Source organism: Miniopterus schreibersii (assembly GCF_964146895.1).
Source record: "Miniopterus schreibersii genome assembly, chromosome: 10".
NCBI classification, from domain to species: domain Eukaryota; kingdom Metazoa; phylum Chordata; class Mammalia; order Chiroptera; family Miniopteridae; genus Miniopterus; species Miniopterus schreibersii.
Window position 1 is genome coordinate 10705353 of NC_138110.1, and position 27888 is coordinate 10733240.

Sequence of the window (27888 nt, forward strand, 5' to 3'; positions counted from 1 at the left end):
TTAATTTTTAATAAGTTACAGTTGGCTGTCGCAGGAGAAAGTAGGTCTCTGTGCATCTTGTGTTGTTTCTGGTAATGTGCATTATGTAAGCCAGGGAGCTGAATTTCTGGAATATGTGTTTTCAGATGACATGGGCAGGTGGAGATGGTGGGCTATAAACGTTTTCAGTATATGTAATGTTTAATGACAGCTTCCTGGCTCTTTGGGAAGGAAAAAGTAAGGACACTGATTTTGCCCATTTCTAACAGTGGTGGATGGTCTGGCTCATTTCTGTCTGTGAGCTTGTAGGGTGAGCACCAGTATCACCACTTTGAAAAAGGGAAATAGAAATTGGGGCTACAAAAGAAACTGTCCAGTTTTCCCCCAGATTCACACAGACAGAAAAGTTACATGAAGAGTTGGTCAGCTAAGGGGAGGGCAGTTCCTGTCATCTGATGAACTATGAATGGTAGGAGTTGGGAGAGGGACAGAGTGGTCCTGCCTGGTGGTCAGTGGCCTTTCCCCACTAATCCCCTCCATTACCGGCCCAGTAATCTGAAAGAGGCATTCATATGTAAAAGACTAGATAGGCCTGGTATCTGGTACATACTATACATGCAGTTTTGTTTTTATATAAGGATAATGCTTCTGGCCAAAATTTAGTCAGAGAGGCTTTACCTAAGATGTGGATCTGTATGTTTTTGTAACAGACCTACTTAGGTCAGTAGGCTGCCCTTTGCAGATTATGTTCATTATTGAAAATGATTTCTCTCCATAGTTTTGGTAGCCAGATCAAATTTTCAGGTAAGTTTCTGCTGATAAACAATAAGGAAAATTCTCCTAGCGAATGAGATCGGTGATGACATTTTAACTGTGGGTCTGCAGTCACTTTCCTTCATATTTACTCTCAGAGCACATGGAACCATGCACACAGGTAAACCCGAAAGTCCATGTGAGTCAGCTGTGAGGATATACAGCTATGAAGGCCATTACCATGTTGCCAGCTCTCCATCATTCCTGAACCTAAATTATACGATGTCCTTTTGTGTTTAATTCCCCAAATAAAATAATAAAATATATCCCTTATTTGAAATGAATGTGTACTAGTTGAAAATTTCAAATTTTAAAGGTTTTATCAATTTATATCAACTATTCAGAACTGTGGCTAGAATTTTGAAGGTGATATATGTGTAGTTAAAAAAAAGGTAAAAAATATGAAATGTAGAAAATGGAAGTTTCCCTTTCACCTACTAAAAACCATCATTCCATCAGCTCACTGTGAGCTGGTTACATGTCAAGTACAATCCCATTTCTTAATGGTTTCCCAATTTTCTAGTTTTTGTTCTAATGTGAATGGAATCTTTTTTTCTATCATCTAACTGGCTTTGGCTGATACATGTACAAAAGTTGCAAATTATGATTACTTGGCCACATTCTAATATTTATATAAACTCAGTTTTTACATTGATTTTGTTGTCTAGAACTTTTTGTCTAGAACTTTCAATAGGTTGCAGCTTATCTTTTTCATGACTTGGAAATCCAGTCTCATTTCTCAATCTTTTTTTTAATCCTCACCTGAGGATATTTTTTCCATTGCTTTTACAGAGTGTGAAAGGGGGAGGGGGGGGGAGAGAGAGAGAGAGAAACATCGATGTGAAAGAGACACGGCAATTGGTTGCCCCCCAACATCCCCCAACCAGAGCCAGGGATAGAGCCTACAACCCAGGTACATGCCCTTGGCTGGAATTGAACCCAGGACCCTTCAGTCCGAGGGCCAGGGCTCTAATCACTCAGCCAAACTGACCAGGGCTCATTTCTCAATCTTTCTATCCCATACTTCTCTAGGAAAAATACCAAAACTTGTGGCCTCTCTCACTGCAACTTGAAGCCTCAAAATAAATTCAATACCATAATTTAAAATAAAATAGTAATTAACAAATATGGTTTTCCTAAATACGCCTTTGAAACCTGAGTTATCATACTTTTTCTCACTTGACTCTCTAATGTTATGAATTACATGAACAGAATTCTATTGTTAAACTACTTGAATTCCCTGGGCTACACTCTTCTTGGCCATGGTGTATTAACCGTTTAGTGAGCTGTGAACTGTAATGTTTGACTTGCTATTATTTTATTGAGGAATTTTGCAACTGTGAGTGATGCTGGTTTTTAGTTTTGGAAGAGGGGAATGTATGCATGTGTGTATGTAAGTCTGTGGTTTTTCAGTGTTAATTATCTGTTCCTATGAAACAAACCACCTGAAACAGTAACTTTAAACCACACCATTTTATTAGCTCTCAAAATTCTGTGGTTGACTGGGCTTGGTTGGATAGTTCTGCAGATCTTGCTTGGGGACTCTGGCACAGTCATATTCAGATGGTGGCTGGTTGGCTCAGCCTCCTGTCTGTGTGTGGTCTCCAAGTGCTGCTTTCCAGCAAGCTGGCTGGGCTTCTTACCTGGCAGCTCAGGACTCCCACAGTGCTAAGAGGATGGAAGTGGGCATTGTTAGTTTTCTAAAAGGCGAGGCCTGGTACTGGACTAGCACGCTTCTGCTGCATTCCATCAGTGGGTGTGTATGATCACAGGCTGCCCAGGATGAGTAAAGGACTACATGAACCACATGAAGGCAGGAACACTGAGTATCTATCACAGCCAGGTTTGGTGTCAGGGTCTGGTGTATAAAATGAGTTGGTTGGTGTTTGTTCCTTTGCCTATTTTAAATAGAGATGTAATAGTTTTGATACTGAACAATCTGGGTATGAACCTTTTTGAGGGAGAGATTTTGATCGTTTATAATTTTTGTATCTGTGTTCATGAGAGATTGGTCTGGAATGTTTTCTTGTCGTGCCTATGAGTAACCCTGTCATAGAATGAGTTGGTAAATATTTCCTCTTCAATTTTTTTGGAAGAGTTTTATAGACTTGATACTATATCTTTCTTAAGTGTTTAGTAGAATTCACATTTAAAACATCTGGGACTAGAATTTCTCTGTAGGAAGGTTAACAACAGTTTCAATTTCTGTCAGATATAGGGCTATTCAGTTTGTTTTTCTAGTTGATAATTTTCATCTGCTCCATTATATCTAAGTTATTGAATTAATGCTGTTTATAATACTGCCTTACTATACTTTTTGTAGATTTTTGTAATGATGTCTCTTTCTTATTCTTAATGTTGGTAAAAAAATTTTTTCTCTTCATCCTGATCATCCTGGCTAGGAGTTTACCAATTTAATATTAATGTTCTCAAAGAATCAGCCTTTGGCTTCATTGGCTTTTTCCGTGTGTTTTTTGTTTTGTTCTTTTGTTTTTCTGTTTTCTATTGCAGGGATCAACAGACGTTTTCTGTATCTTAGACTCTGTAGACTTTATAGGCCGGAGTCTCTCATGGCTGCTTCTATAGCACAAAAGCAGGCATAGACAGCAGCCGTGCCGATCAAACTGGACAAAAACAGGCTGCAGGGCTGGCTGTAACCTATAAGCATGTAGTTTGCTAACCCCTGTTCTTCTGTTCCTTGACTTCTACTGTGATCTTCATTATTTCCTTTCTTCTGATTACTTTGAGCTTAACTTCCTCTTCTTTTTTCAGCTATTTAAGGTGAGTGCTGAGGTCATTGATTTTGAGACCTTAAGTAACACTCCTTCCACTTCACAGAAGTTTGGTATGTTGTAGTTTTATTTATATTCAGTTTGAAATATTTTCTGATTTTTCTCCTCCAATTTCTTCTTTGCTTTGTGGGTTATTTATCAGCATGTTACTCATTTTCCAGATATTTAGGGATTTTCCAGATATCATTCTGGTCTAGATTTCTGATTTAATTTCTTGAGACTTGTTTCAAGGCCCAGAATATGGTCTAGTTTGGTAAATGTTCCAGGTGCACTTCTGCTGTTGCTGGCTATTGGGTTTCATAAACATCAGTTGGTGGTTAGCATTATTCGGGTGTATTAGATTAAATCTCCTTGTTACTCCAGTCCCAGCCGGAAGCCCAAAGTGAATGAAGACGTGTATCTTTTGAGTTTTGACATATGTATACACCCATGTAACCCAAACTGTATTGAGACTTACTATTTTAATAACAGGTAGAACTAATCCCCATTCATTGCTCTTTCTTCAGAGTTTTTCCCAGATTATTTAATTTGTTTATCTAGTTGTGCATATAAACTTTAGAACTGCCTCAATCTGGGACAAGGGGTTGATTGGGACAGTTTGTATTTTAATTGGGAATATATTACATTAATCAGTTCATGTTGAGTTTTCCTGTCCGAGAACTGAACTTTCCACCTCTCCCAGTCTTTGGGTCTTTCCATAGTGCTTTAAGGTTGTGCTTATACAAGCACGTATAGGAAATACACAGATCAAAGGGGACGGGATGCAAGAGCTGCAGAGTAGCGGCTGCTTCCAGGAAGGGGGAGGGTAAAATGTGGCAGTTTCTTAGTGCATCTTGTTGATGTGCACAGGAGTGTTTCTTATGAAAACTATTTTCCTATATGTTTGAAATATTTTATAATTAAAAAAAGACTAAGCCCTGGCCGGGTGGCAAGGTAGTTGGAACACTGTCCTGTACACCAAAAAGGTTGTAGGTTTGATTTGTGGTCAGAGCACATACAGGAGGCAACTGATCGATGTTTTTCTCTCACATCCATGTCTCTCTTCCTCTCTCAAAAATCAATAAAAATATCCTCGGATGAGGATTTAAAAAAATTAAAAACAATCTTAGAAGTTAAATCGATTTTAATACAAAAGTTTATTGCAAATAGTTACTCTTCATATTACAGTAGTGTATTCTGATAAACCAAATGACCATAATTTGTGGATTTTAGATATAAAACTATATGTTTTTTAACCATATAATACAATTTCCAGTGTGATGACATTTCAAGGAGAAAAAGATTGCATTTGCAATAAATACCATTGTCCCTGAGCGCAAAGACCTAAAATAAGCATTGTCCAAACATCTTCCCATGGTGCAGCAGTCCCTAAAAAAGGGCTTCCCCTCCTTTGTCCTTTATCGCTGGGTGACAGTCACAGGGAGTGAAGCCTTTCTGTAATGTTCGTATAGACCCACCACTGAGAATACTAATGATTTAAATCCAAAGCAGTAACAGTAATTGGTAAAAGTGTACAGAGCCCTAATTTTGCATTTTAATCTCTGCAGCCAAAGTCAAAAGCACAACATTGAAAGTGTTTCACTTTATCATTTTCTTTTAGTTGTTCTTTGCTGAGAGCCCCCATAATCTGATTTCACAGTGAATACCACAATTGGGAATTCTACCAGGAAATTACCCGGACTGCTAATAAAAATGTAGTCTTTTCCAATATGTCTGTTTCCCCAGCATCTGGCTCATATGTCCAGGGGTGCATGGCCAATGAGCCATAGAAAATTATGGTATCACAGTGGCTTAATTTTAAAAGATGCTCTTTCAAAATGAATTTCAGGAAAACAAGCAGTCTACACAGAGAAGGATGCTGAAGTCATCTTACTGATTAGCTTGTTGAGAGCTCTAACTTTTTCTTCCAAGATTCGGTTTTTTTTCTCAGCCCCTCGTTGTTTCTCTTCAGTGACCTGAAGTGCTTTCATCAGGTGAGCATTTTCCACATAGAGTTCCTTGAGCAGCAAATCAGATTTTGTGTTCTTTTCAAACTAGAGAGGGGAGAAAGCCATTCTTTATTGTGAATCTAGTGCAGAAATGCTACGAAACCCTTTTACTCCATCTTTATTCAAACCATAATGTTGGGGTTTTTACAGATCTGATACAAACATGGGATGTCGTAACAATTTTTGTTATCCTGGCATGAGAGTAAATTGAGAATCTGAGAAACTATGTGGTAGAGAAAATTCAAGTCAACTTTATCAGATTTTACCATGAAATGAAGACATGAAAAGTCAAAATCATAGGCCTCAAAAAAGAATATTCAGGGCAATGTAAGACAAGGAAATTGTCAAGAGTGCCAAAAATGTGCTGTTCATCCAGGTGTGCTTTGTAAGCCCATCTTGTCACCCAGGACCCACTGAGGCACTGCATTTACCCTCGCTAGACCCAACTGGTCACCACACACAATAGCCATAGGGACTAAAGCAATGGGGACACAAGGCCTCTAGTCATGAGTCCTTGTTCAATATACAAAGGCAAAGTTATCCTGACCTTGGGCTTAAGTCAACACTGCATTCATTCATTCATTCATTCATTCATTCATTCATTCACTAAGCACCCCTCATTGCCAGGCACTGCCCTAGCAACCACCCTGCTCTCCTGGAGCACATACTCTAGTGGAAGGAGACAGATCAGAAACAAATAGGCAGTGTATCAGGTGGTGAGAAGTGCTAAGAGAAAACCCAGCAGGGAACAGACAGCTGAGGGGTTCATATTTTGGTTGGGGTGAACAGAGGGCTTCTCTGTATGACATTTGAAGGGGTCTGAATAAAGCACAGGAATAAGTCAGAGGGAGTGCACAGGCCCAGAGGATGGTGCATGCTGTCAGAATGGCCAGGAGGCCTGTGCAAGGCATAGATCCTGCAGAACCTTGGAGGTCACTGTAAAAACTCTGCCTTTTACTCTGAGGTACCTGGGGAAACTGAAGGGTTCTGAGCAGAGGAGGGCCAGCACCTCAACCACACTTGGGAAGGATTATTGCTGCTCCTGTGTGGATAACAGATAAGAGGAGGAAATAAGACATGCCAGTTAGGACACCAAAGATGAGGGTGGGAGCAGTGGGGGCAGGGCAAGAAGTGGCTGGGTTCTCTCTCCACTCTGAAGGTGGAACTTGTGGACTAGATGGGGACACGGTGGGGGTGGGTTGGGGGGAGGAGCCCACTGCACTCCAAGGTTTTGGACCTAAGTCAAGGGCAGGCAGGTGAGTGCAAAGACAACTGTATTTCTGTGAAGAGTAGAGAACTGGTAATATCAGGGTCCCCTGAAGTTTGTGTTGGGTGTCAGCCAGGGCCCCAGAGGAAGGAGGAGATGGGGGTGGGTCCAGGCGAGGTCACACAGGCCAGATCTAGGTGTGCATGGCCTGAGTACCTGCACATTTGTTTTGGGTGCTTCGGGTCTTCCAGGGACAGCTGATAGGAGAGGGAAGAGGTGCTGGAAGTCAGAGGGGAGGGAGAGGGCTCGGTGCTAGCGAGCATGGGGGGGGGGCACTGGTGGGCAACAGCCATCAGCTGTTGAACTAAAACTAGAACTGGTTTTCCAGGTGTAAGGGGAGTCAGAATCTGACAGTTGGAAGGAAAGGTAAGGACCAAGGAGACAGTGAGAGGGTTAGTGGATGACAGCAAATCCAGGAAGGTAGGCAAGGAGGGGGATGGGCCGGAGTGGCTCAGCCTCGGAACCTTCCACCACTATTCAGGAACAAGAGGCAACATAAATGTTTCATCCCATTTGGGCTCCGAGGCTCAGGATCCCTTGGATAAATCATACTTGATTATTATGTAATAAGAATATTTCTACATATTCTCACATTTCTCTTCACTACTAGCACTACAGAAGAACTCTCCTGGAGTAGCTGTATTTGCCTTTGTGTCTCCTCTTCGCCTCTAACCTTGCCTCCCAACCCAGCACTCCGGTGCTGGCTGTTCCACTGCCAGTTCTTACTGATTTAACTGCTGGCTGAGTGAGTCTGTAAGCTTTTACTGGTCAGGGCAGCTGTGATCTTGTTTTTTCCCTCTAGCAGCTCAGATTATTTCTTTTTTTTCCCCATGGTGATCTCTTTTAAAATATAGATCAGATCATGCTCTTACTTAAACTCTTCCAATGGCTTCTAATTGCAATTAAAATAAAATCCAAACTACTGACCTTGATGAGGCCCTGCCTGCCTGTACCTTCCCATCAGTTCACACCAACTACAGTGACTCCTCACTGGCCTTCCATGTGCGATGCTTGTTCTCATCTAAGGACATTTGCCTGCATTGTTCCTTCATGGGATGCACCTCCTCATTGGGGGTCTGACATGTCCCCCAGCATATGCGGAGATGTACAGGCGCCCTTTTATAGCTGTCCCAGTGACGGGGGGTAATATTGGCATTTAGCACTACAGTGCCAGGGATAGTCCCACCCAATGAGCATTCTCCCTTCCAAAATGCCAACCTGGCCTCTGTTGGGGGACATAGCTAGACCTTCCCATGGCTGGGTCATTAGGTGTCTGCTCCCAGGCCATATCCTAACTATCCTCACCAGATCCCACCTATCACCATTTCCTTTTCTTCAGAGCACTCTTACAACCTTAGGTCATTTATCCTGTTATCTGTCTCTGCCTCCAGAATGTCAGGTCCTTGAGGTCTTATCTCAGGGTCTACCTAGGACAATGCCTTGATACATAATAGGTGCTTGGAATGACTGAACAAATGAAAGAATGAACATCTTTTTGGAGGTTATATGAAGCCTCAAAAATATATCTTAAAACAACTTCTAAAAGAAAATAAAAACAATGTACAAATATATGTTGGGTATATATTTAGTAAAATCAGTTTTGTACTGATTGCTTTTCATTGTTAATCTGAAAAAAATTTGTACATCCAGAATCTCAAAATGAAGTTTAGACAAAGCCCAAATTCATCGGTCCCAAATGAACATGGGGTTCTCTTTAGTTCTGTGACAAGATAGTTGCTCCCTAGGTCAGCTACTTCAACAGCCATAAAAGGGAAAAGTTCTGAAAGTTGATATTAGCGTGTACTGAGAAGCCCCTTACTCACCTGCTCTCCCAGCTCACCCACTTTTTCTTGTAGGAGCATTTCCATGTTCTTCAAAATCATTTCCACCTCTTCTACCTGCTCTTCTGTGTCTTTAAGCTGTTTTTTATGTTCTTTCTACCACAAAAGAAGGTTACACACCAATATTTTACATTTTAAAAAAAGAATCATCTCAGCCTTATTTAGAGTGGAAATTAGCTATAATGTGCAAATTTGAGAGTACTGATAACCTTTCATCTGTATAGAGTAATTAAAAATGTTCTGTCACAAACAACAAAACTGTTATTTCCTTTTTTTAGTTCAAGAATTAGCAGACTGCTTTGTCCTAAAAATTTAATTATAAATAACTCCTAAGTGAGTTTCCCCAAACACGTTACTAAGTATTTCTAAAGAATTCCTGATTAAACTTCTTTGTTTTGTCAATAATCTATCATAGTTTATCATTATCTTTAGCTTAACATTTTTGCATAATGCTGAAAGGTTATTCTTTGTTAGAATTTATGCTTTACAAACATTACATTTTACCCATCTTTCAAGTTTTGCTCTAATTTTTGTCCTCTGGCTCCTGATCTCCACATCCCTCCTGCCCTGGACTTTTCCTCATGAACTGCGTTGTTCAGGATCGAGTTGTTTTCTCAGGCTTTTAAATTAAACACACAGGGTGCACATGTTCCACAGACAGTACAAGCACTTTAAAAGTGCTAACTCACCGGTGCGTCACAATAATGCTTTGAGGTAGTAGCACTCATATCTGAATTTTACAGATGAGGAACTGGCCCAAGGTCTTCAGTTAATGCTCTGAGCCACTTTGGCCTGCTGCCCTTTAAGGCAGTGACCCTCTTTCTACATCCCTAGATGCCTAATGCAGTGTCTGGCATACAGCAGGCTACCTAAGTCTATCCTGTTACCTTGCTGACCTCTTGTCCCACTGCCCTCCTCCTCCTGAGATCCTTGCTGTTCTTAAACATGCCAAGTACATGCCCACCTCAGGGCCACTGCACATGCTGCTCCTGCTGCCTACAGTCCTCTTTCCCCAGGTAACTGGATGCTTGCTACCTCAACAACCTAAGGCCAGTGTTGGCTCAAGAACTGTCTTCTCTTGCTATCCTATTTAAAACTGCAAAACCTCCCACTCCACAGCACTCACCATCTGACATGCTGTCCACATTACTCATTTTTTACTTTTTGTCTCCCTACCACCACTAGAATATATGGTCCAGGAAGGCACAGGTTTTTGCTTGTGTGTCATTTCTGTACCTCCAATACCTAGATCAGTGTGTACCCAGTAAGTAACTTCATTCCTTATGTGCCTTTGGGTGGATTTTTTTCCAGTCTGCATAATGGTTTGAGATTTGTTTAAAAATTAGGTGCATCATTTGGAAACTGGGAGTGTTCATATAAAAATCTAGTTTCTGGCTTTTTGAAATCAGGAGAATTGGAATGCTGAGACTACACAGGCGAGGAGCCACACCCATCGCCTTGCCACAGCCCCTCCCTCACCACCTTTCAGGCCCTGTAAGCATTTCCTGTGTGGCCCCTAATATTTAGCCATGGGGCCTACCAGATACTGCAGCCCCCAAGGACAGACTGCGTCTGGGAAGAACTGTGGCCCCCAAGCTGAAGAGACCTTCAGGATCAGCTTGCTCAGTGCTCTCGGAGAGGGAGGGAGACGCCTTCCCCCAGAGCTCGCCGCACCTCCCTAGTCCTCCCTCAGCATCTGTTGGGGTCCTCATTATTCACAGTGAAAATCAGGGTCCCGCACTTCTGTACAGCCAGTTTTCATGGAGTTAGGGTAACTGTTGGGCCACCTTCCCCTTGGCACGGGGACAGTTTCTGGCTGAGTGACCAGCGATCCAGCCTCACCTTCCCCTTCACCATCAGCTGGAACTCAGGGCCCTTGTCCCCACTCACCTGCTGTGCTTGCAGTGGCCTCCCTTCCTCCTCCTGGAGGCTGCACTCTTGGCGGAGCTGCGGAGCTGCCCGCTGCTCCCATTCCAACAGCTGCTGCAGCTCTGCCAAGCAGCCCAGAGGCGCACACTGCTCCATCTGCTTCTGCAGCTGGTGGATGTCCTGCAAGTGCTGGGCAGGAGTGTCTCTCAGTCTCAGGTTGGCTCCATCCTGCTGTACCAGGGAAAAGGCCACGACAGCTTTGCTGTGATTGCTAAGAGTTACAGGGTCACTGTCAGACATGAAAGACTGTTTAAGGACACTACAGCCCAGCCGGCATGGCTCAGTGGTTGAGCATCGACCTAGGATCCAGGAGATCGCAGTTAGATTCCTGGTCAGGGCACATGCCCGGGTTGTGGGCTCGATCTTCAGTGGGGGGCGTGCAGGAGGCAGCTGATCAATGACTCTCTGTTATCATTGATGTTTCTATTTATCCCTCTCCCTTCCTCTCTCTGAAATCAGTAAAAACATTTAAAAAAAGACACCCTACAACTGGAAGGGCAAGTAAGGCACCCTTTCTCCTTTGTGGTCTCTGCATCTGCAGCAAAATGAAGAATTTATAAAGAGCCTATTCGTTGGAATTCTGACAGTAAAACTTGCCATAGAGCCAGAGCTGCACAGTGAGAGGGAAAGTTGTGCCTGTGATTCTCAGAATGATGATGCTGAGACTTCACACTGGATCCACGGGAGGACGATGATATTTTCTGTCCAGTTTTGCCTTCCAGCATACCTCACTGCAGTCTGATTACTTAAAAACTAGATAACCTATGCAAGCTGGATATGGTAATAATCCTTTAAGTGGAGAGCTTACACTTCCGAGACCTCACTGAGGCCAGGATCACAAGGGTAATTACACACAGCAAATGCAGAAGGAAACTTGGGAGCAGGTGTGGAATGAAGCTCCCCGGCCACAGAGGACTGCACAGAACTCATGGAATTATGTGAGTCATGACTGAACTGCACATCATGTGCCCAGTATTTTTACTAAGCAATTGGGAGGCCAGATCCAAACACCATTTAATTCACTGACTCTGAGGGCTTCATCTAGAATACACACCATTTCCTTGGCCCCTAAAAGAATTGGCCACATTAGCCGTCCTGCACGTCTAAGGCTCCATCGAAAGTCCCACTTAGGAGGGTATCTGAGGTCCTGTTCCCAGGTATATGTCATCAGTTTGGCTCAAATACACTTTTACAAAAATTTTTTTAAAAGTCACACTTCGGGCAGGTCAAAAAGTAGCCACATGGTCAGGAGGAAGGAAGGGTGCTACACGGGTGAGAGGCTGCGAGCCTACAGCCCAGATTCCTTTCAACAGTTACTGTGTCACCTCCCATCTCACAAGGGCAATCTCAGGGGCGACACCATCACTGTAATACACAGCTGTTCTCTAGGTCAGGAGTCATCCCAGAGAAATACACGTGTACACGAACAGCTTCCAGGCGGACAGCTGCTGTGCTCTTGGGAGGGAAAGAGGAGGAGGAACAGTGCTGAGACACATCTCCACGAAAAGTAACATCATTTCCCGCTTCGGGTGGTCATTTTGCAGCCACCCCAGCCAGAACCTGAGCCCCATCCCAGGCCCTGTGACTGCGAGTGTCAGAGCACCCATGCATCCCAGTGGCATTCCTACTCTGACCGTGCTCCCCACCACCGATGCACTCTTCCTTTGAACACACTGCCTCACACTCCTCACTGCCACCTTCTACAGCCACCTGTTGTCTGAATCCTGGGGCCTGAGAGCGACCTTTTCTGCAGGGAGGCCGCTGTGGGCTCAGCCTGGGAGTCCCTGCAATCCTACTCTGCAACTATCTACATGTGCAATTAGCCCATAAGCACCCACGAGCTGAATTCTTTCCAGTCCTTTTCATCTCCCTCTTCATGGAAGTGAGATGAAGATAGAGCTGGCCCAGCTCCAAGCTACACAGGCTGCTCTTTCTGCCTATTGAGAACTGGACTCTGAGCCTTCCTCTCATTGACAGGTGGAGTCTGTGCTATCCCCCACTGAGAGGTGGGCTCTGAGCCCCCACCTTGAATCCAGGCTGCACCAACAGAATGTTGGACTTGGTCACCATCTTTTTAAAAAAACAAGTGCTGGGACTTCCTGTGGCTCCTCCGAGTTACGCCCCTGCCAGTACCTGTCCAACCTACTTGGCTCTGCGACCTCCTAGACCTTCTCTCTCAGAACCATCTATAGATGCACCTGTGATAACACTGACTCCCTCCCACGTATCTCCACACCCATCCTCACCGCAACACACCCAGATGCCTTAACTACTCTGTAGACGCCTGTAATCAGTGTGGTTTTGAGGGGAATCTTCTAAATCACAAAGAAGTGGGAAGCAGCTCATGTTGCAGCAGGATTGTTTAAGTAAGGTATCTTCTGCCTGTGACACTGGCTAATTCCTCAGGGTCAAAGGGCACAAACTGTCCAAGGCAATTTCTCAAGAATCCTTTCAGACTTAAAAACAGAAAGGAACCCCCAAATACAGAGGTACCTCTGGGAAAGTGCTTGTTTGCAGTGAGAAAGCTGGCAGTCTACAGGAGCCCCCAACGGCCCTGGAAGGTCCCACACCCAGGTTGACCCCTCTGCTGCCTTGGGCATCTTGCCCTCTCACACCAGGCAACCACAGCCGGCCAAGTCCAGCTGTGGGGCCAAAAGCCAACAGAGGAAACCTGCAAAGAGGCTCAGGTGCCACACTCAAGTGAGGTTGGTACTGGGACTGAAGCCACATGGGTTAGAGACCCCCTTCCATACCATGCTTGGGGTGGCCTCCAAGTGCACCCCATATCTGAGTCCCCACTGGGCTCTCAGTACTCAGGGCCCCTCCTACTGTCACACACCTGTCACTCTCCTCCCTCTTGAGCACCTGGCTCTCCCAGGAAGAACAGGCTATCCACTCTGTGTCCCTCCCTGCACCTCACACTGTCAGGCACCCTGAGGTTTCTGTTTGTTCACAGCCGCGAGCTCCCTGCTACCGTCTTAGCACCTCGTGAGCCTGGCAAGCACTGGGTAAATGCTGGAGCAGGAGAGAGTGGGAGCCAGCAGGTGTGACACACACACAATTTTAGGGCTTTACTGTGTGCATATAAATATGTGTGAGACTGGGGCATGGAGATCCTTACCCATGGGGTCTACTGTGCCCCATGATCTTGACTGTCTTGGATCAGACACCAGCTCCCCTCAGAGGCTACCCTGAAGCTCTCCTCTGGCTCCTTGGTTCTATAAAGGGCACACCCAAAGATATGCTTTCTGGCCTCCTCCTCTCTGGAGTAAACTGAGGCACAGCTCTTCACATGGCCTGCTCAAGGTCAACCGAATTTTGGACTAGGCTTGACTTCAGTCCTGGGCCTGGTAAGTGCCCCACTAGCTGTGCAATTTCAGGCTGGCCCCAAAACTTCTCTGGAATGGACTAGTCCTAGCAAGGCTCTGTCAGCACTGAACTGCATTGACTCTCCTTCCCTGATGGGACCCAGCATCTCAGGTCATCACATACAACTTCCCAGATGGGGCCCAGTGTCTCAGGCCATCATGCACACCTGCCCAGATGGGAACCACTGTCTCAGGCCATCACACACACCTTCCCAGACAGGACCCAGCATCTCAGGCCATCACATACACCCACCTGGTTTTGACTTTCTTCAAGGGTCTCTCTCAGTTGTGACCATGACAGTCTCAGGCTCTGACATTCCTGATTTATGTGTTCAAGTTCAAGTTCGAGTTTTTTAATTTGGTCTCCCTGATTTAAAAAAAAAAAAATCAATCTCACAAGTATAAGAAATATCTTAGCAGTTTGATACATGTTTAATGCAGAAACTTCAGAAAATTACAGAAAAGCAAAAATTGCAAAATTTAAATCACCCATGATCCCAGCAGCGCAATGACCACAGGACACTGTGCTGTCATCCTTCCTCTACACATAGCATTTCTATTGTAAGACTGGTACAGTGTCGTGCTGTGCTTCCCTCCTTATTATATCTTGATCATTTCCCCATGACATTATTATTGGAAAACATGGTTTTAGCAGCTATATCATAATTTACTGACTCGTTCAATAAATTCAAGCAAATTCCAATTTTGTTTTGCTATTACAAATACCACAGCAATGAAAATACATACAGTTAAAGTCTTTCCACAATACTCAGGTAAAATTCCCATAAGCAGAAGCATGAAGTCAGAAAATATTGACATTCTTGAGGTTCTTGATACAGATTTTGCCAAACTGTCCCCCAGAGAGGTTGTACCAATTTACGCTTTTACCATCAGAATGTAATTCCTTTCTGCTACCTTTCCTAGACACCGGGGATTCGCGAAAGCTGCTGAAGTCCACATATTCTACAGGGCTTGCCTGTTAAGTTCCTCACTTTCACCTGAGGGCAGTGCCTGCCTCTTGGCACTTTGGGGCTGCTTCTCTAACGTGCCCGCTCCCCCACTGCCCTGGCCACTACTCACCTGCAACTCCTCCCGGTGTCCGGCCTCCTCTAATCTCTGTGTTAGCAGCTGAATGGTGATGCAGTTTTTCTCAGTTTGGGCCTGCTGGGTAGAGGCCTCCTCTCCCAGCTGAAGGACCCTGTGGCTGAGCTGAAACAATTCATCCTTGCATTTCTGACTCTAGAGCGAAAGGGTTGAAACAGACGAAAAAGTTATTTTTTTAAACCAGCAGCTCAATTCAGATTTCAGTGGTTCTCAACCAGGGATGCTTTTGTTTCCCAGAGGACATTTACAATGTCTTGAGACATTTCTGGTTACCACAGCTGGGGAAGGGGGACTGCTACTGGCAGCCAGTAGGTGAGGTACTCAGCACCCTCCAATGCAGAGAATGATCTAGCCCAAATGGCAACAGAGCTCTCTCCCTAGAAAAAACAAGACATATCTGGACCACCAGAGGTGCCATGAAGACCCAAACCACTGTTCTGAAGACCTTTCATGTTTTCTCATTTCTTCCAGTTATTTCTAACATTATTTGAAGCAATTTGAAGGAAAATCCCCTAAATGTGAGATACATAAATCTCTTCAAAATATCCTATCTTTGTCATTAAACACATAAATGTAGCTTTTGGTAGGGTATAGGCATTGATTAAATTGTGTATTTTGCTTTTTCTAAATCACCACCACCCAGCAGACAGTGGACGCTGAACAAACGCTCACTGAGTGGATGAGCAAACGCACCGAGCTGGAACAGCAACTAGGAAGTGGGACCTGCAGTCTCACCATGGAAATCCCAGTTACTGTCAACAAATTATTTTTCGTGCATATCTTCTTCTAAGCCACAGCTCTGCTTATTTGCTTTTTCCCACAACAGTCAGTTCTTGAGGCCTTGTATCAGCAGCAACGCTTGTTTCCAGGGGGCCACCCTCGGAGCCAGCTTCGGCACACTTGGCAGAGCACACGCCTCACTCCTTCCCCAGGACTGTGCCAACCACCACATTACTTGCATGTTTTTGAGGGTTTGATAAGCACATAATGGAACCTAGAAGTTGTTGAAACTTCAGATTACTAAAGCTTTGTGAGCCCACGCATTTCTCCTGTGATGATTTCTCATTTTCTTCTCTGCAAATTGTCACCTTGTCCTTTCCTTAGAAACTCAGACTTGAGGATCAAGAGGTGTTTCCACATCATAAGTTCATGGCAGTTACATCTGGTATAAAGTTCTCTTATGTTTATAATATTTTATTGGAAAAATTAAAAAATTTTCAATTACAGTTTACATTCAATATTATTTGTATTTCAGTTGTACAGCATAGTGGTTAGAGGATAATATATTTTACAAAGTATTTCCCCTGATATATCCAGTACCCACCTGGCACCATACATAGTTATTACATTCTTGACTATATTTCCTGTGCTGTACTTAATCCCTTCACCTTTTTCACCCAGTCCCCCAAATTAAAAGCGTTTGTTTCGCATCCACTATCTGCTGGGTGGTGGCGATTTAGAAAAAGCAAAATACACAATTTAATCAATGCCTATACCCTACAATTCCCCTCCCCTCTGGTACCATAGTCTGTTCTCTGTGTCTATGACTCTCATTTGTTCATTCACATTGTTCTTTAGATCCCACATATAAGTGAAATCATATGGTATTTCTCTTTCCCTGACCTATTTTCTTAGCATAGGTCCATCCATCCTGTTGTAAATGGTAAGATTTGACTCTTTTTTATGGCTAATATTCCATTGTATATATGTAACACAATGTCGCTTATCCACTTGTCTACTGATGGGCACATGGGTTGCTTCTATATCTTTGCTATTATCAATAACGCTGCAATGAACATATGGGTGTATATATTCTTTCGAATTAGTGCTTTGGATTTCTTTAGATATGTACTCAGAAGTGGAATCGCTGGGTCATACAATTCCATTTTTAATTTTTTGAGAACCCTTCATACTGTTTTCAATAGTGGCTGACAAATCTGCATTATCACAAAGAATACTCGAGGGTTCTCCTTTCTCCACATCCTCACTGACACTTGTTGGTTTACTTATAAGACATTCTGAGATATCTCATTGTGGTTTTAATTTGTATTTCTCTGAAAATTACCGACCTGACCTTCAGTCTTTTCATGTCTCTTGGCCATCTGTATTTCCTCTTGGAAAAGTGTCTCTTCAGGTTCTCAGCTCATTTTAAAATTAAACTTTTTTTTTTGCCCAGCCAGGTGTGGCTCAGTGGTTGAGCGTCAACCTGGGATCCAGGCGATCGGTGTTCGATTCCCGGTCAGGGCACATGCCCGGGTTGCGGGCTTGATCAATGACTCTCTCATCATTGATGTTTCTATCCCTCTCTCCCTCTCCCTCTCCTCTCTCTGAAATCAATAAAGGTATGTTAAAAAAAATAAAAATAAAATTAGACTTTTTTCATGTTGATTGTATGAATTCTTTATAAATTTTGGTTATTAACCCCTTATCACATGTATCATTAGTGAATATGTTCTCCCATTCAGTGGATTTTCTTTTCATTTTTCTGATGGTTTCCTTTGATGTGGAAAAACCTTTTAATTTTATATAGTCCCATTTGTTTATTTTTTTCTTTTCCCTTCCCAAGGAGATATAGCAGAAAAAATATTAAGAGAAATGTCAGAGATTTTACTATGTTTTCTTCAAGGAGTTTTGTTATTTTAAGTCTTACATTTAAGCCTCTAATCCATTTTGAGCTCATTCTTGCTTATGGTGTTAGAATGTGGTCTAGTTTCATTCTCTTTTGCATATATTTGCCCAATTTCCAGAACACCATTAATTGAATAGACCACCCTTACCCCACTGTACATTCTTGCCTCCTTTATCAAATATTAGTTGACCATAGAGACGTAGGTGTATTTCTGAGCTCTCTATTCTGTTCCACTGATCTGTGTGTCTGCTTTTATGCCAGTACCATGCTGCTTTGATTACTATGCCCTTATAGTACAGTTTGGTATCAGGCAGCATGATATCTCCAACTTTGGTCTTCTTCCTCAAGATTGGTGTGACTATTTGGGGTCTTTTGTGGTTCCATGTGCATTTTTGGATTATTTCTTCTAGCTCTGTGAAATACTCACTGTATTTTGATAGGAATTGTATTGAATCTACAGATTGCTTTAGGTAATGTGGACATTTTAATGATGTTAATTTTCCCTATCCATTAGCACAGAATATGCTTCCATTTATTTGTATATTTTTCTGTTTCTTTCTTCAGTGTCTTACAATTTTCCAAGCATGGGTGTTTTACCTTCCCGGTAAATTTATTCCAAGGTACTTAATTTTTTCTTCATGAAATTGTAAATGGCATTGTTTTCTTAGTTTCCCTTTCTGATGTTTCATTACTGATGTATAAAAAAGAAACAGATTTCTGAATATTTTGTATTCTGCTACTTTACTGAATTCATTTACCAGTTCTAGTAGATTTTGGTAGAATCTTTGGGGTTCTCTACATACAGTATATCTTGTCATCTAAAAATAATGAGTTTTACTACTTTCTTATAATTTGGATGACTTCTATTTCTTTTTCTGTCCGATTGCTGTAGCTAGGACTTCCAGTACCTCTCTTATGTTGAATAACAGAGATGAAAGTGGACATCCCCATCTTGTTCCTGATCTAAAGGGAAACACTTTGTTTTTCCCTGCTGTATATGAAGTTATCTATGGGGTTGTCATATATGGCCTTTATCATGTTGAGGTATGTTCCCTCTATTCTCACTTTGCTGAGACTTTATGATAAATGCGTGCTGATTTTTGTAAACACATTTTCTGCAACTATTGATATGATCATATGATTTTTATCGTTCATTTGGTGTATGTGGTATTTCATGTTGATTTGTAGGTACTATACCAACCTTGCATCCCAGGAATAAATCACACTTGATCATGGTGTATGATCTTTTTAATGTATTGCTGAACTGTTTGCTAATATTTTGTTGAGGATATTTGCATCTATGTTCATCAGTGATATTGGCTTATAATTTTCTTTCTTTGTAGTGTTTTTATCTTGAAATTTTTTGAATAGTTTGAGAAGTATACGTGTTAGTTCTTTGAATTTTTTTCTTCTTTGAAAATTCACCTGGAAAGCCATCTGGTCCAGGACTTTTGTGGGGAGTTTTTTTATTACTGCTTCGATTTCATGAGTTGTAATCAATGCAATCATATTGTCTGTTTCACCTTCAATTTTGTATGATTGTATGTTTCTAAGAATTTATCCATTTCCTGAGATTGTCCAATTTATTAGCATGTAGTTGTTTGTAACATTTTCTTAGAATCTTTTGTATTTCTGTGTTGTCAGCTATTACTTCTCTTCTTTGATTTCTGATTTTATTTATTTGGGTCCTCTCTCTTTTTCTCTTGATGAGTCTGGTTAAAGGTTTATCAATCTTGTTTATCTTCTCAAGAACCAGCTCTTGGTTTCACTGATCTTTTGTATTTTTTTAAGACTATCTTTTATTTCAGCTCTGATCTTTATTATTTCCTTCCTTTTGCTCACTGTAGGTTTTCCTTGTTCTTTTTCTAGTTTTTTTAGGTGTAAGGTTAAGTTATTTGATATTTTTCTTCTTTCTTGAGGTAGGCCTGTAATGCTATGAATTTCCCTCTTAGCACTACTTTCGCTGTGTCCCAAAGATTTTAGGTTGCTGTGTTTTAATTTTCATTAATTCCAAGGTATCTTTTAATTTCTTCCTTGATCTCATTGTTAACCCAGTTACCATTTAGTGACAAGTTATTTAGTCTACATGTTTTTGTGTTTTTTTCATATCTTTTTCCTTGTAAATGATTTCTAGTTTCATAACATTGTAGTTGGACAAGATGCTTGATATGATTTCAATCTTCTTAAATTTATAGAGAATTGTTTTCTGGCCTAATATGTGGTCTATCCAAGAAAATGTTCCCCATGCACTTGAAAAATATGTATGTTTTGCTGCTTTGGAGTGAAATCCTTGAAAATATCAGTGAAATCTATCTGGTCTAGTGTGACATTTAAAGCCGCTGTTTCCTTACTGATTTTCTGTCTGGAAGATCTATCCATTGATGTCAATGGGGTATTAAAATCCCCTACTATGACTGTATTACTGTCAATCTCTCCTTTTATGTCCATCAAGATTTGCTTTATATATTCAGGTGCTCCTCCTATATTGGGTGGAAAATGTTTTACAAGGGTTCCATCTTCTTGTTGGTTTGATCCCTTTATCATTATGTAATGTCCTCTGTCTCTTCTAATAGTCTTTTTAAAAAGTCTATTTTGTTTTATGTAAGTATTGCTACCCCAGCTTTTTTGTTTCCATTTGCATGAAATATTTTCTCCACCACTTTACTTTCAGTCTCTCTGTATTTTTCATTCTGAGGTGGGTCTCTTGCAGACCTATGGGCCTTGATTTCTTATTCATTCAGCTATCCTTTGTCTTTTTATTGGAGCATTTAATCCACTTACATCTAAAGTAACTTGATAGGTACATATTTGTTGCCATTTTATTTTATTTATTTTTGGTTTTGAGAGTATGTTTATTAATGCTGGGGAAAATGAAACAAAGGAAGAACTTAGGGTAGAAGAAACAACAGGGGAGAGCCTAGACGGGGCTCTGCTTTGGCTCTCTAGAAATGTTATAGGAAAGAAGTGAGCCAAGGCAAGGCTGCCCTTAGCTGACTGGGAAGTGAAGGTCACAGTGATAGAAGTGAGCCTAGGAAGGGCTGCTTTAACTCACTGGGAAGTAAGAGGCTATTTTTATAACTATGTCCCTCTTTTTTTTCTCTTTATTCTTCTTAAAGAAGTCCCATTAACATTTCTTGTAATACTAGGTTGGTGGTAATGAAGTCCTTCTGCTCCCCTCCCCTCCAGGGAAGCTCTTTATTTCTCCTTCAATTATAAATGATAGCCTTGTTGGGCAGAGTAGTCCTGGTTGTAGGTCCTTGCTTTTCATCACTTTGAGTATTTTATACCAATCCCTTCTGGCCTAAAATGGTTTTGTTGAGAAATCATCTGACAGTCTTATGGGAGCTCCCTTGTAGGTAACTAATTGTTTTTCTCTTGCTGCTTTTAAGATTCTCTGTCTTTAACCTTTGGATTTTAATTATGATGTGTCATGGTGTGGGCCTCTTCAGTTTCATCTTGCTTGGGACTCTCTGTGCTTCCTGGACTTGTGTCTTTTACTTTCATCAGGTTAGGAAAGTTTTCAGTCATTATTTCTTCAAATAGGTTCTCAATTCCTGGCTCTCTCTCTTCTCCTTCTGATACTTCTATGATGCAGATGTTGTTACCACTGATGTTGTCCCAGACGTCCCTTAAGGTATATTTACTTGTTAAATTTTTTCTTTTTGCTGTTGTTACTGGGTGTTTTCTGCTATGTGGCCTTGTAGATTGCTTATTCAATACTCTGCTTCATCTAATCTGCAGTTGATTCCTTCTAGTGTATTCTTCACTTCCGACTTAGTCTGTTTTATAATTTTTATCCTTTTATATGCTTGCTGTTTATTGAAGTTCTAATTTTCTTGAGCATCTTTATAACCATTATTTTGAACTCTGTACCTGGAGGATTGCTTGACTTTTCATTTAGTTCTTTATCTAGGATTTTCTCATGTTCTTTGTTTGGGGTATGAATCTTTCTCTCCCCATTTTTGCCTGCCTCTCTATATCTGTTTCGCTGTATTAGGTAGTTGTGCTATTTCTCCAATATTGGTATGCTGGCCTTGTGTAGTAGGTGTCTTGCGTGGTTTGGTGGCACAGTCTCCCTGATCACCTGAGCTAAGTGCTACAGGAATATCCCTTATGTGGGTTTTGTGAGCCCTCCTGTTGAGTCTTGATTGCTGTTGGCCCATCTGTGGGGCTGACCCTCAAACTAGCTGACTATGAGGATTGACCCCGATCAGAGCATTCAAGCTGCTGTGCAGGGGTTTACCTCACAAAGCAAATCCCCCCCAGCAGGGTCTGGTGCCTGCAGAGACCTCTCTTTGGGAGTGCTGCTTATGAAGCTGAATGAGTCATGCTCTGATGTGGTCTTAAGTCTGCCACCAGATATGTTGCTTCTGGGGCCTTTGGGGAGGAATTCCACTGCAGGTCAATGTCAGACACTACCTGTGACCGGCCCTGGACTGTTAGATGCTACAAAGCAATTTACAACTCTTGGCTGCTTCGGCTGGGTATAGGTGTACATGGGAGGAACCAAGCTGCATACCAAGGCTGGCTTCCACCAGCATCAAGACCAATGGCAGATCAACAAAAGGCCCAAGTCACCCCAAGAGTCCACCTCCGCCTGCCAGCTGCCTCTTAGGCTCAGTAACTGAATGAACCTCTGGTAGGACATGAGGTAGATTCTCAGGGAGTCACAGGGCAAGGGCGAATGGTGTTCAACAGACTGATACAAATTCAAACTCGGCCCCTGTGCTGGGTTTGTGGCCACTCAGGAAAAGTTCCCGGGTATACCAAGGCCCTCTGCCACCTACTGGGTGCCTGCAGGCCTCTTTGGTGGGGCAGGGTTTCAGGGAACCATCAGGCTGAAGCTAGCAGAGTTCATCAGCCCTAAACAGACCAAGATTTGGCAGTGTGAAGAAAGGGCTCTGAACAGGAATGGTGACTGTGGCTGAGCTTTCAAGTGAAAAATGGCTCCACCCTAGAGCCACACAACTCAGCCTTCCCAATTTTTTTTTTTTTAATCCTTACCCAAGGCTGTTTTTTCCATTGCTTTTCAGAGAGAGTGGAAGGGGGGGAGAGAGAGAGAGAGAGAAATATTGATGTGAGAGAGACACATAGATTGGTTGCCTCCTGCATGTGCTCTGACCAGGGGCTGGGGATAGGGCCTGCAACCAGGGTATGTGCCCTTGACCAGGATCAAACCCTAGACCCTTTAGTTGCAGGCTGATGCATTAACCACTGAGCCAAACTGACTAAGGCAGCCTCCCCAATTCTCCTCAAGAGCCTTCCTAGAAAGTTTGCACCATGGGCCCAGGCCTGCCACAGCCAGATGATTCCTCTACAGGGGGTATGCTCTGCAACATACACCCATCAGGAGATCAAAGGTTAGGGCTAGTGAATTTGTTGTGAGGAGGCGGCTCTGGTGAGGCTCATGGGGGGCAAGGGGAAAATGAGCCTTGTCCCAGAGCCACAGAACTCAGTCTCTGACACCCTAAGTCTACCTAGACCTTTTCTTTTAATGTTTTATAACATTATTTATTTAATTTATTTTTTAATCCTCAATCGAGGATATTTTTTCCATTGCTTTTTAGAGAGAGTGAAAAGAAAGAGAGAGAAACATCAACGTGAGAAAGACACAACAACTGGTTGCCTCCCACACACACCTCGACCAGGGCCAGGATCGAGCCTACAACCCAGGTACATGCCCTTGCCCAGAATTGAACCTGGAATCCTTCAGTCTGCAGGCCAACGCTCTAACCACTGAGCCAGTCCAACTAGGGCTGCCTGGACCTTCTTAAGAGCCCTCCAAGAAAGTCTACACCATGGGGCCAAGCAGCTAACTCCTACACAGGGCAGGAGCTTGGCAGGGCAGGGCAATGGGGAGCCTGGAGGGTGGGGCTACTGGATTCCCCCAGGCTAATGCCATATGGAGGAGAGTGTCTGACCCAGGAAAGATGGCATCTGTGGGCTGTGTAAGAGAGGGGTTCAGCATAGAAACCCCGAAGGCTGTTCATTCAGCTCTCCCCCACAGAGCCACACAATCCAGTCTCTCTTCACACAACCCCAATCCACTGTGAGCTGCCCTCACTTCGTTGGAGCCCAGAGTGAGTGGATGCAAAGAAGATTTTGTGCACTGGTCCTTTAAGAAGGTGCCTGGATTTCTAATAGACGTCTCTCTCCCCCAGGTGGACAGAATCCCCACTAATCTTCACAGCCAGATGTTAACAGCCAGATGTTATGAGCTCCTCTTCCTGGCTCTAGTGCTCCGGGCTGGGGAGCCCTGCATGGGGTTGAGACCCCATGCTTCTTATGGGGGACCCCGCAGCTAAGATGTCCCTCTGGATTCGTAATCGCCACATGTGGGTATCTTTGTCCTTCATACCAGTCTCAATTTGGCTTCTTTTATAAATCCTTAATTATAAGACCTGTTCAGCTAGTCTTCAGTTGGTTATTCAGGTTGATTGTTCTATATTTTAGTTGTAATTCCAGTTTGGTCCTGGGAGGAGGTGAGTGTAACTTCCACCTACTCTGCCACCATCTTGGATCCCCCTAATATTGTTTTTTAGTATTATGTTTTATAGTATTGACACACATTCACCTTGTCCTCTGAGGAAAGCCTGATTCCATTAACAGCCAGAAATGGAACCTTCCTTCAAGTCCTGGAGTAAACACACTAGTTTATTTTCTTTTAATGGTCTTTACTATTTAAAGTCTTTCTCTGGAAATATTTAAAAATAAATAAATAAAAAATATCTTTATTGATTTCAGAGAGAGGAAGGGAGAGGGATATATATATATAAAAATATCAGTAATTAGAGAGTCATTGATCGGCTGCCTCCTGCTCACCCTCTGCTGGGAATCAAGCCCAAAACCTGGGCATGTGCCCTGACCAGGAATCGAACCGCAATCTCCTGGATCATAGGTCATTGCTCAACTTCTGAACCACACTGGCCAGGCTCTCTGGAAATATTTTCAAACTTACAGAACAGTTGCAAGTCTAGTACAGAAAACATCCAGCTTTACTTAGGCTCACAGGTTGACAGCCTTTTCCTCATTTGCGTTGTGGCTGGTGTTTTCTATGCAAATACATGCAAGGTGGTTTTCTGAGCTACAGCCCTGCACTAACATTTCCAAAAAGGGAAGGGTGTCCTCACAAGGCAGCTCTGGCTCTAGGACAGGGTTGGAGAACCTTTTTTTCTGCCAAGGCCATTTGGATATTTATTACATAATTTGAGTTAAATTATCAAGTTAAAGGTTAGCTATGAAAAAAGCTCCTAGGTTTATTTAATTTTGAGTCCCGCCTGTGGCTGCCTTGGCAGAGCCAGACCAAATGATTTCCCCGGCGTATACGGCCCGCAGGCCGGATGTTCCCCACCCCTGTCTTATAAGAAGAAAAAGAAAAGCACAGTCTCTCTCACTCTGTGTGCATGCACAGAGGAAAAGTCATGTGAGACAGTGAGAAGGCAAATGTCTGCAAGCTAAGAAGAGACCTCTCACCAGGAACCAAATCAGTCAGCACATCATCTTGGACTTGTAGCCTCCAGAACTGTGAGGCAATAAAATCTGTTGTTTAAGCCCCCAGTGTGTGGTATTTGGTTGTGGCAGACTAAGCAGACTAACAGCGACTGTTCTGAAGAATACACACAGCACTCTGTTCTTCTCCTGCCCTCAAAGTATTGCCTTGCCAGAGGGGAGCCAACGCAGAAGGCGATCCCCGCTGGCCTTTCTGTCTTAGTATACACCCTCAGAGCAGACAACTAGTAACCCGCCAAATGCTGGCAAGGATACGGAGAAACTGGGTCAAGAGTACATTGCTGGTGGAAATGGAAACTGTTACAGCCACTCTGGATAATAGTTTGGCGGTTTCTCATAAAACTTAACATGTAACTATCACACATAGCTCCGTATCTGCACTCTTGGACAATTATCCCAGTGAAATAAAAACTTTTGTTCATACAAAAACCTGCACAGGAATGTTCATAGCTGCATTATTTGGGATAGCCCAAAACTGAAATCAGCCTGGCTATCCTTTAAAACTGGAATGGGGAATGTATGGCCTGCGGGCTGAAATAATTTGGTTTGGCCCTGCCAAGGCAACCACAGGTGGGACTTGAAATTCATTAAGTCTAGGAGCTTTTGTTCATAGCTAATTTTTAAGCTGATAATTTTTTATGGCCCAAGAAGATATTATAAATATCCAAATGGCCCTTGGCAGAAAAAAGGTTCCCCACCCCTGCTTTAAAAGATGACTGTTAAAGTGTGGGCCATCAATACCTTAGAATACTATTTAACAATAAAAAGAAGCTAACTATGCCACCAGCTGGATAAATGTCCAGGGTTATGATATGTGAGAAAAGCCAGTCCCAAAGGTTACATCTATATGATTCCTTTTATATAATATTTTGAAATCACACAATTTTAGAAGCGAAGGAAAGATTCGCGGCCGTCAGGCGCGAGGGGCTGGGGCAGGGGGGCAAGAAGGAGGTGGGTATGGTTACAAAACAATAACATGAAGGTCCCCGTGGAGTTGAACTGTTCAGCATCTTGACTATGGTGGTGGATACATGACCCTACATGGGATCAAACTGTGTAGAAGTTAATACACACACACACCCCCACAAGTAAAACTGGTGAAATCTGAGTGAGATCCGTGGATTGTATCAATGTCAATAGCTTGGTTGTGATATCTGTAATAGGCTGATTTGTGTCCTCCAAAACTTCATATGTTGAAGCCTCAACCCCCAGTACCTCAGAATGTAACTGTACTATATTTAAAAATAGGGTCTTTATAGAGGTGATTAAGATAAAATGAGGTCATATGATTAGGCCCTAACCCAATATGATGGTATTCTAATAAGAAGAGAGTAAGATAGTCTCGAACCAGGGAAGACCATGTGAGGACAGATGGAGACAACAGCTGTCTACAAGCCATCCGTAACTGATGGTAACATATGATAACCCACTGAATAAAACAGAAATCTATGATAGAAATATAATGATGTCAATAAATAAATAAATAAATAAATAAATAGGGAGAAGAGAAAGCTCTTCCTTACACTGGAATACCAAATAAATACAAAAGGAATAGTGGACTTAGTCACCAATTGGCAACCATCATAGTAATAACTGACTCCACCAAGAAACAAAAGATGCTAAAGTAAGTGGATGAGAGTTTGATGAAGAACAGAATATTTATATAAAATCACAGTATCCACCCATAAAATGCTCATTATTACATAGGGAGAAGTAACTGTACTGTGGAGTGGCCTGGCCAACATACCTAACTAAGAATTACTAGTAATGGGACAAATCATTGTTCCCCTGATAGGATGAAATGAGAAGAACACAGTATCACTTTTTTAATATATTCCTGCCAAAGATGCATTATCTAAATCTAATCATAAGGAAACATCAAACAAGCTAAACTGAAGAACTTGTACAAAATAAATGCTTGTTAGCATTGAAAGTCCCAAGGTCCTAAAAACCAAGGACAGACTGATTGAAGGTGATTAAATGCCAAGCATGATTCTGAAGGAGTGGGACAGCTGGCCAAACTGAACAGGCGAGAGACTAAGGCAGGGATTCTGGAACACATTCATTAGCTGATTTTTGAGAGACGTGTGGGGTTGATGGGCTGGCAACTCATTCTCAGATCTTTCAGAAAAAAGTACTCTATTTACTTTTAGTAAGTTTGAAATGATTTCAAAATAATGGAAAAAAAGCTTCATGCCAGGTGTCAATACTGGACCTGTTCGCTGAGCTCTTCCATTTCGCAGCAGGCCTTTTCCTTGTCTCTCTTTAAAACCTCAATTTCCTTCCTGTTGAGAAAGCAAAATTAACAATATCACTTTGATCAGCCAGTTTTTTCCCCCAGTCATCGCCCACTATAACTGCAGCACCTTGGATTTTGGCCACATAACACTCTCACTACAGCCACCACTCTGTTACTATTCTACACGACTGCTGCTGCCAATCCAATTTGGATCCCGACCCTAGAGCCAGAGGACACTGCCAGCATCACCGAGCGAGCCCCCTGTAGCGTTCCTCAGTCGCACTCATTAGTATCTCATCTCTAGCACATCGAGCACTACTCACTTGCAGCAGCATAAAGGCCCCAGAGCCTCACATCCACTAAGGTCTGTTGTCAGAGGCGTGTTGGCAGCAAACCTGGGAGGAGGGTTTCTAAAGTGAAAAAAATCTTT

General features: G+C 42.6%; 1 protein-coding gene across 11 annotated transcripts in view; it reads right to left on the bottom strand.

The window, feature by feature from the left end:
- Window positions 1-4701: 4701 nt before the first annotated feature.
- NINL (ninein like) overlaps window positions 4702-27888 on the bottom strand; it is a 132189-nt gene continuing 109002 nt past the window's right edge. For 9 of the 11 annotated variants that reach the window (XM_081148272.1, XM_081148271.1, XM_081148263.1 and 6 more), the window contains 6 exons: window positions 27435-27504; window positions 15058-15216; window positions 14231-14344; window positions 10571-10780; window positions 8663-8776; window positions 4702-5617 (listed from right to left, as the gene is read on the bottom strand). In XM_081148272.1, coding sequence (XP_081004398.1) covers window positions 5426-5617; window positions 8663-8776; window positions 10571-10780; window positions 14231-14344; window positions 15058-15216; window positions 27435-27504 — 859 coding nt within the window. In that variant the 3' untranslated portion in view covers window positions 4702-5425. The remainder of the gene's footprint in view (window positions 5618-8662; window positions 8777-10570; window positions 10781-14230; window positions 14345-15057; window positions 15217-27434; window positions 27505-27888) is intronic. The other 2 variants (XM_081148264.1, XM_081148270.1) reach the window with 1 other exon arrangement.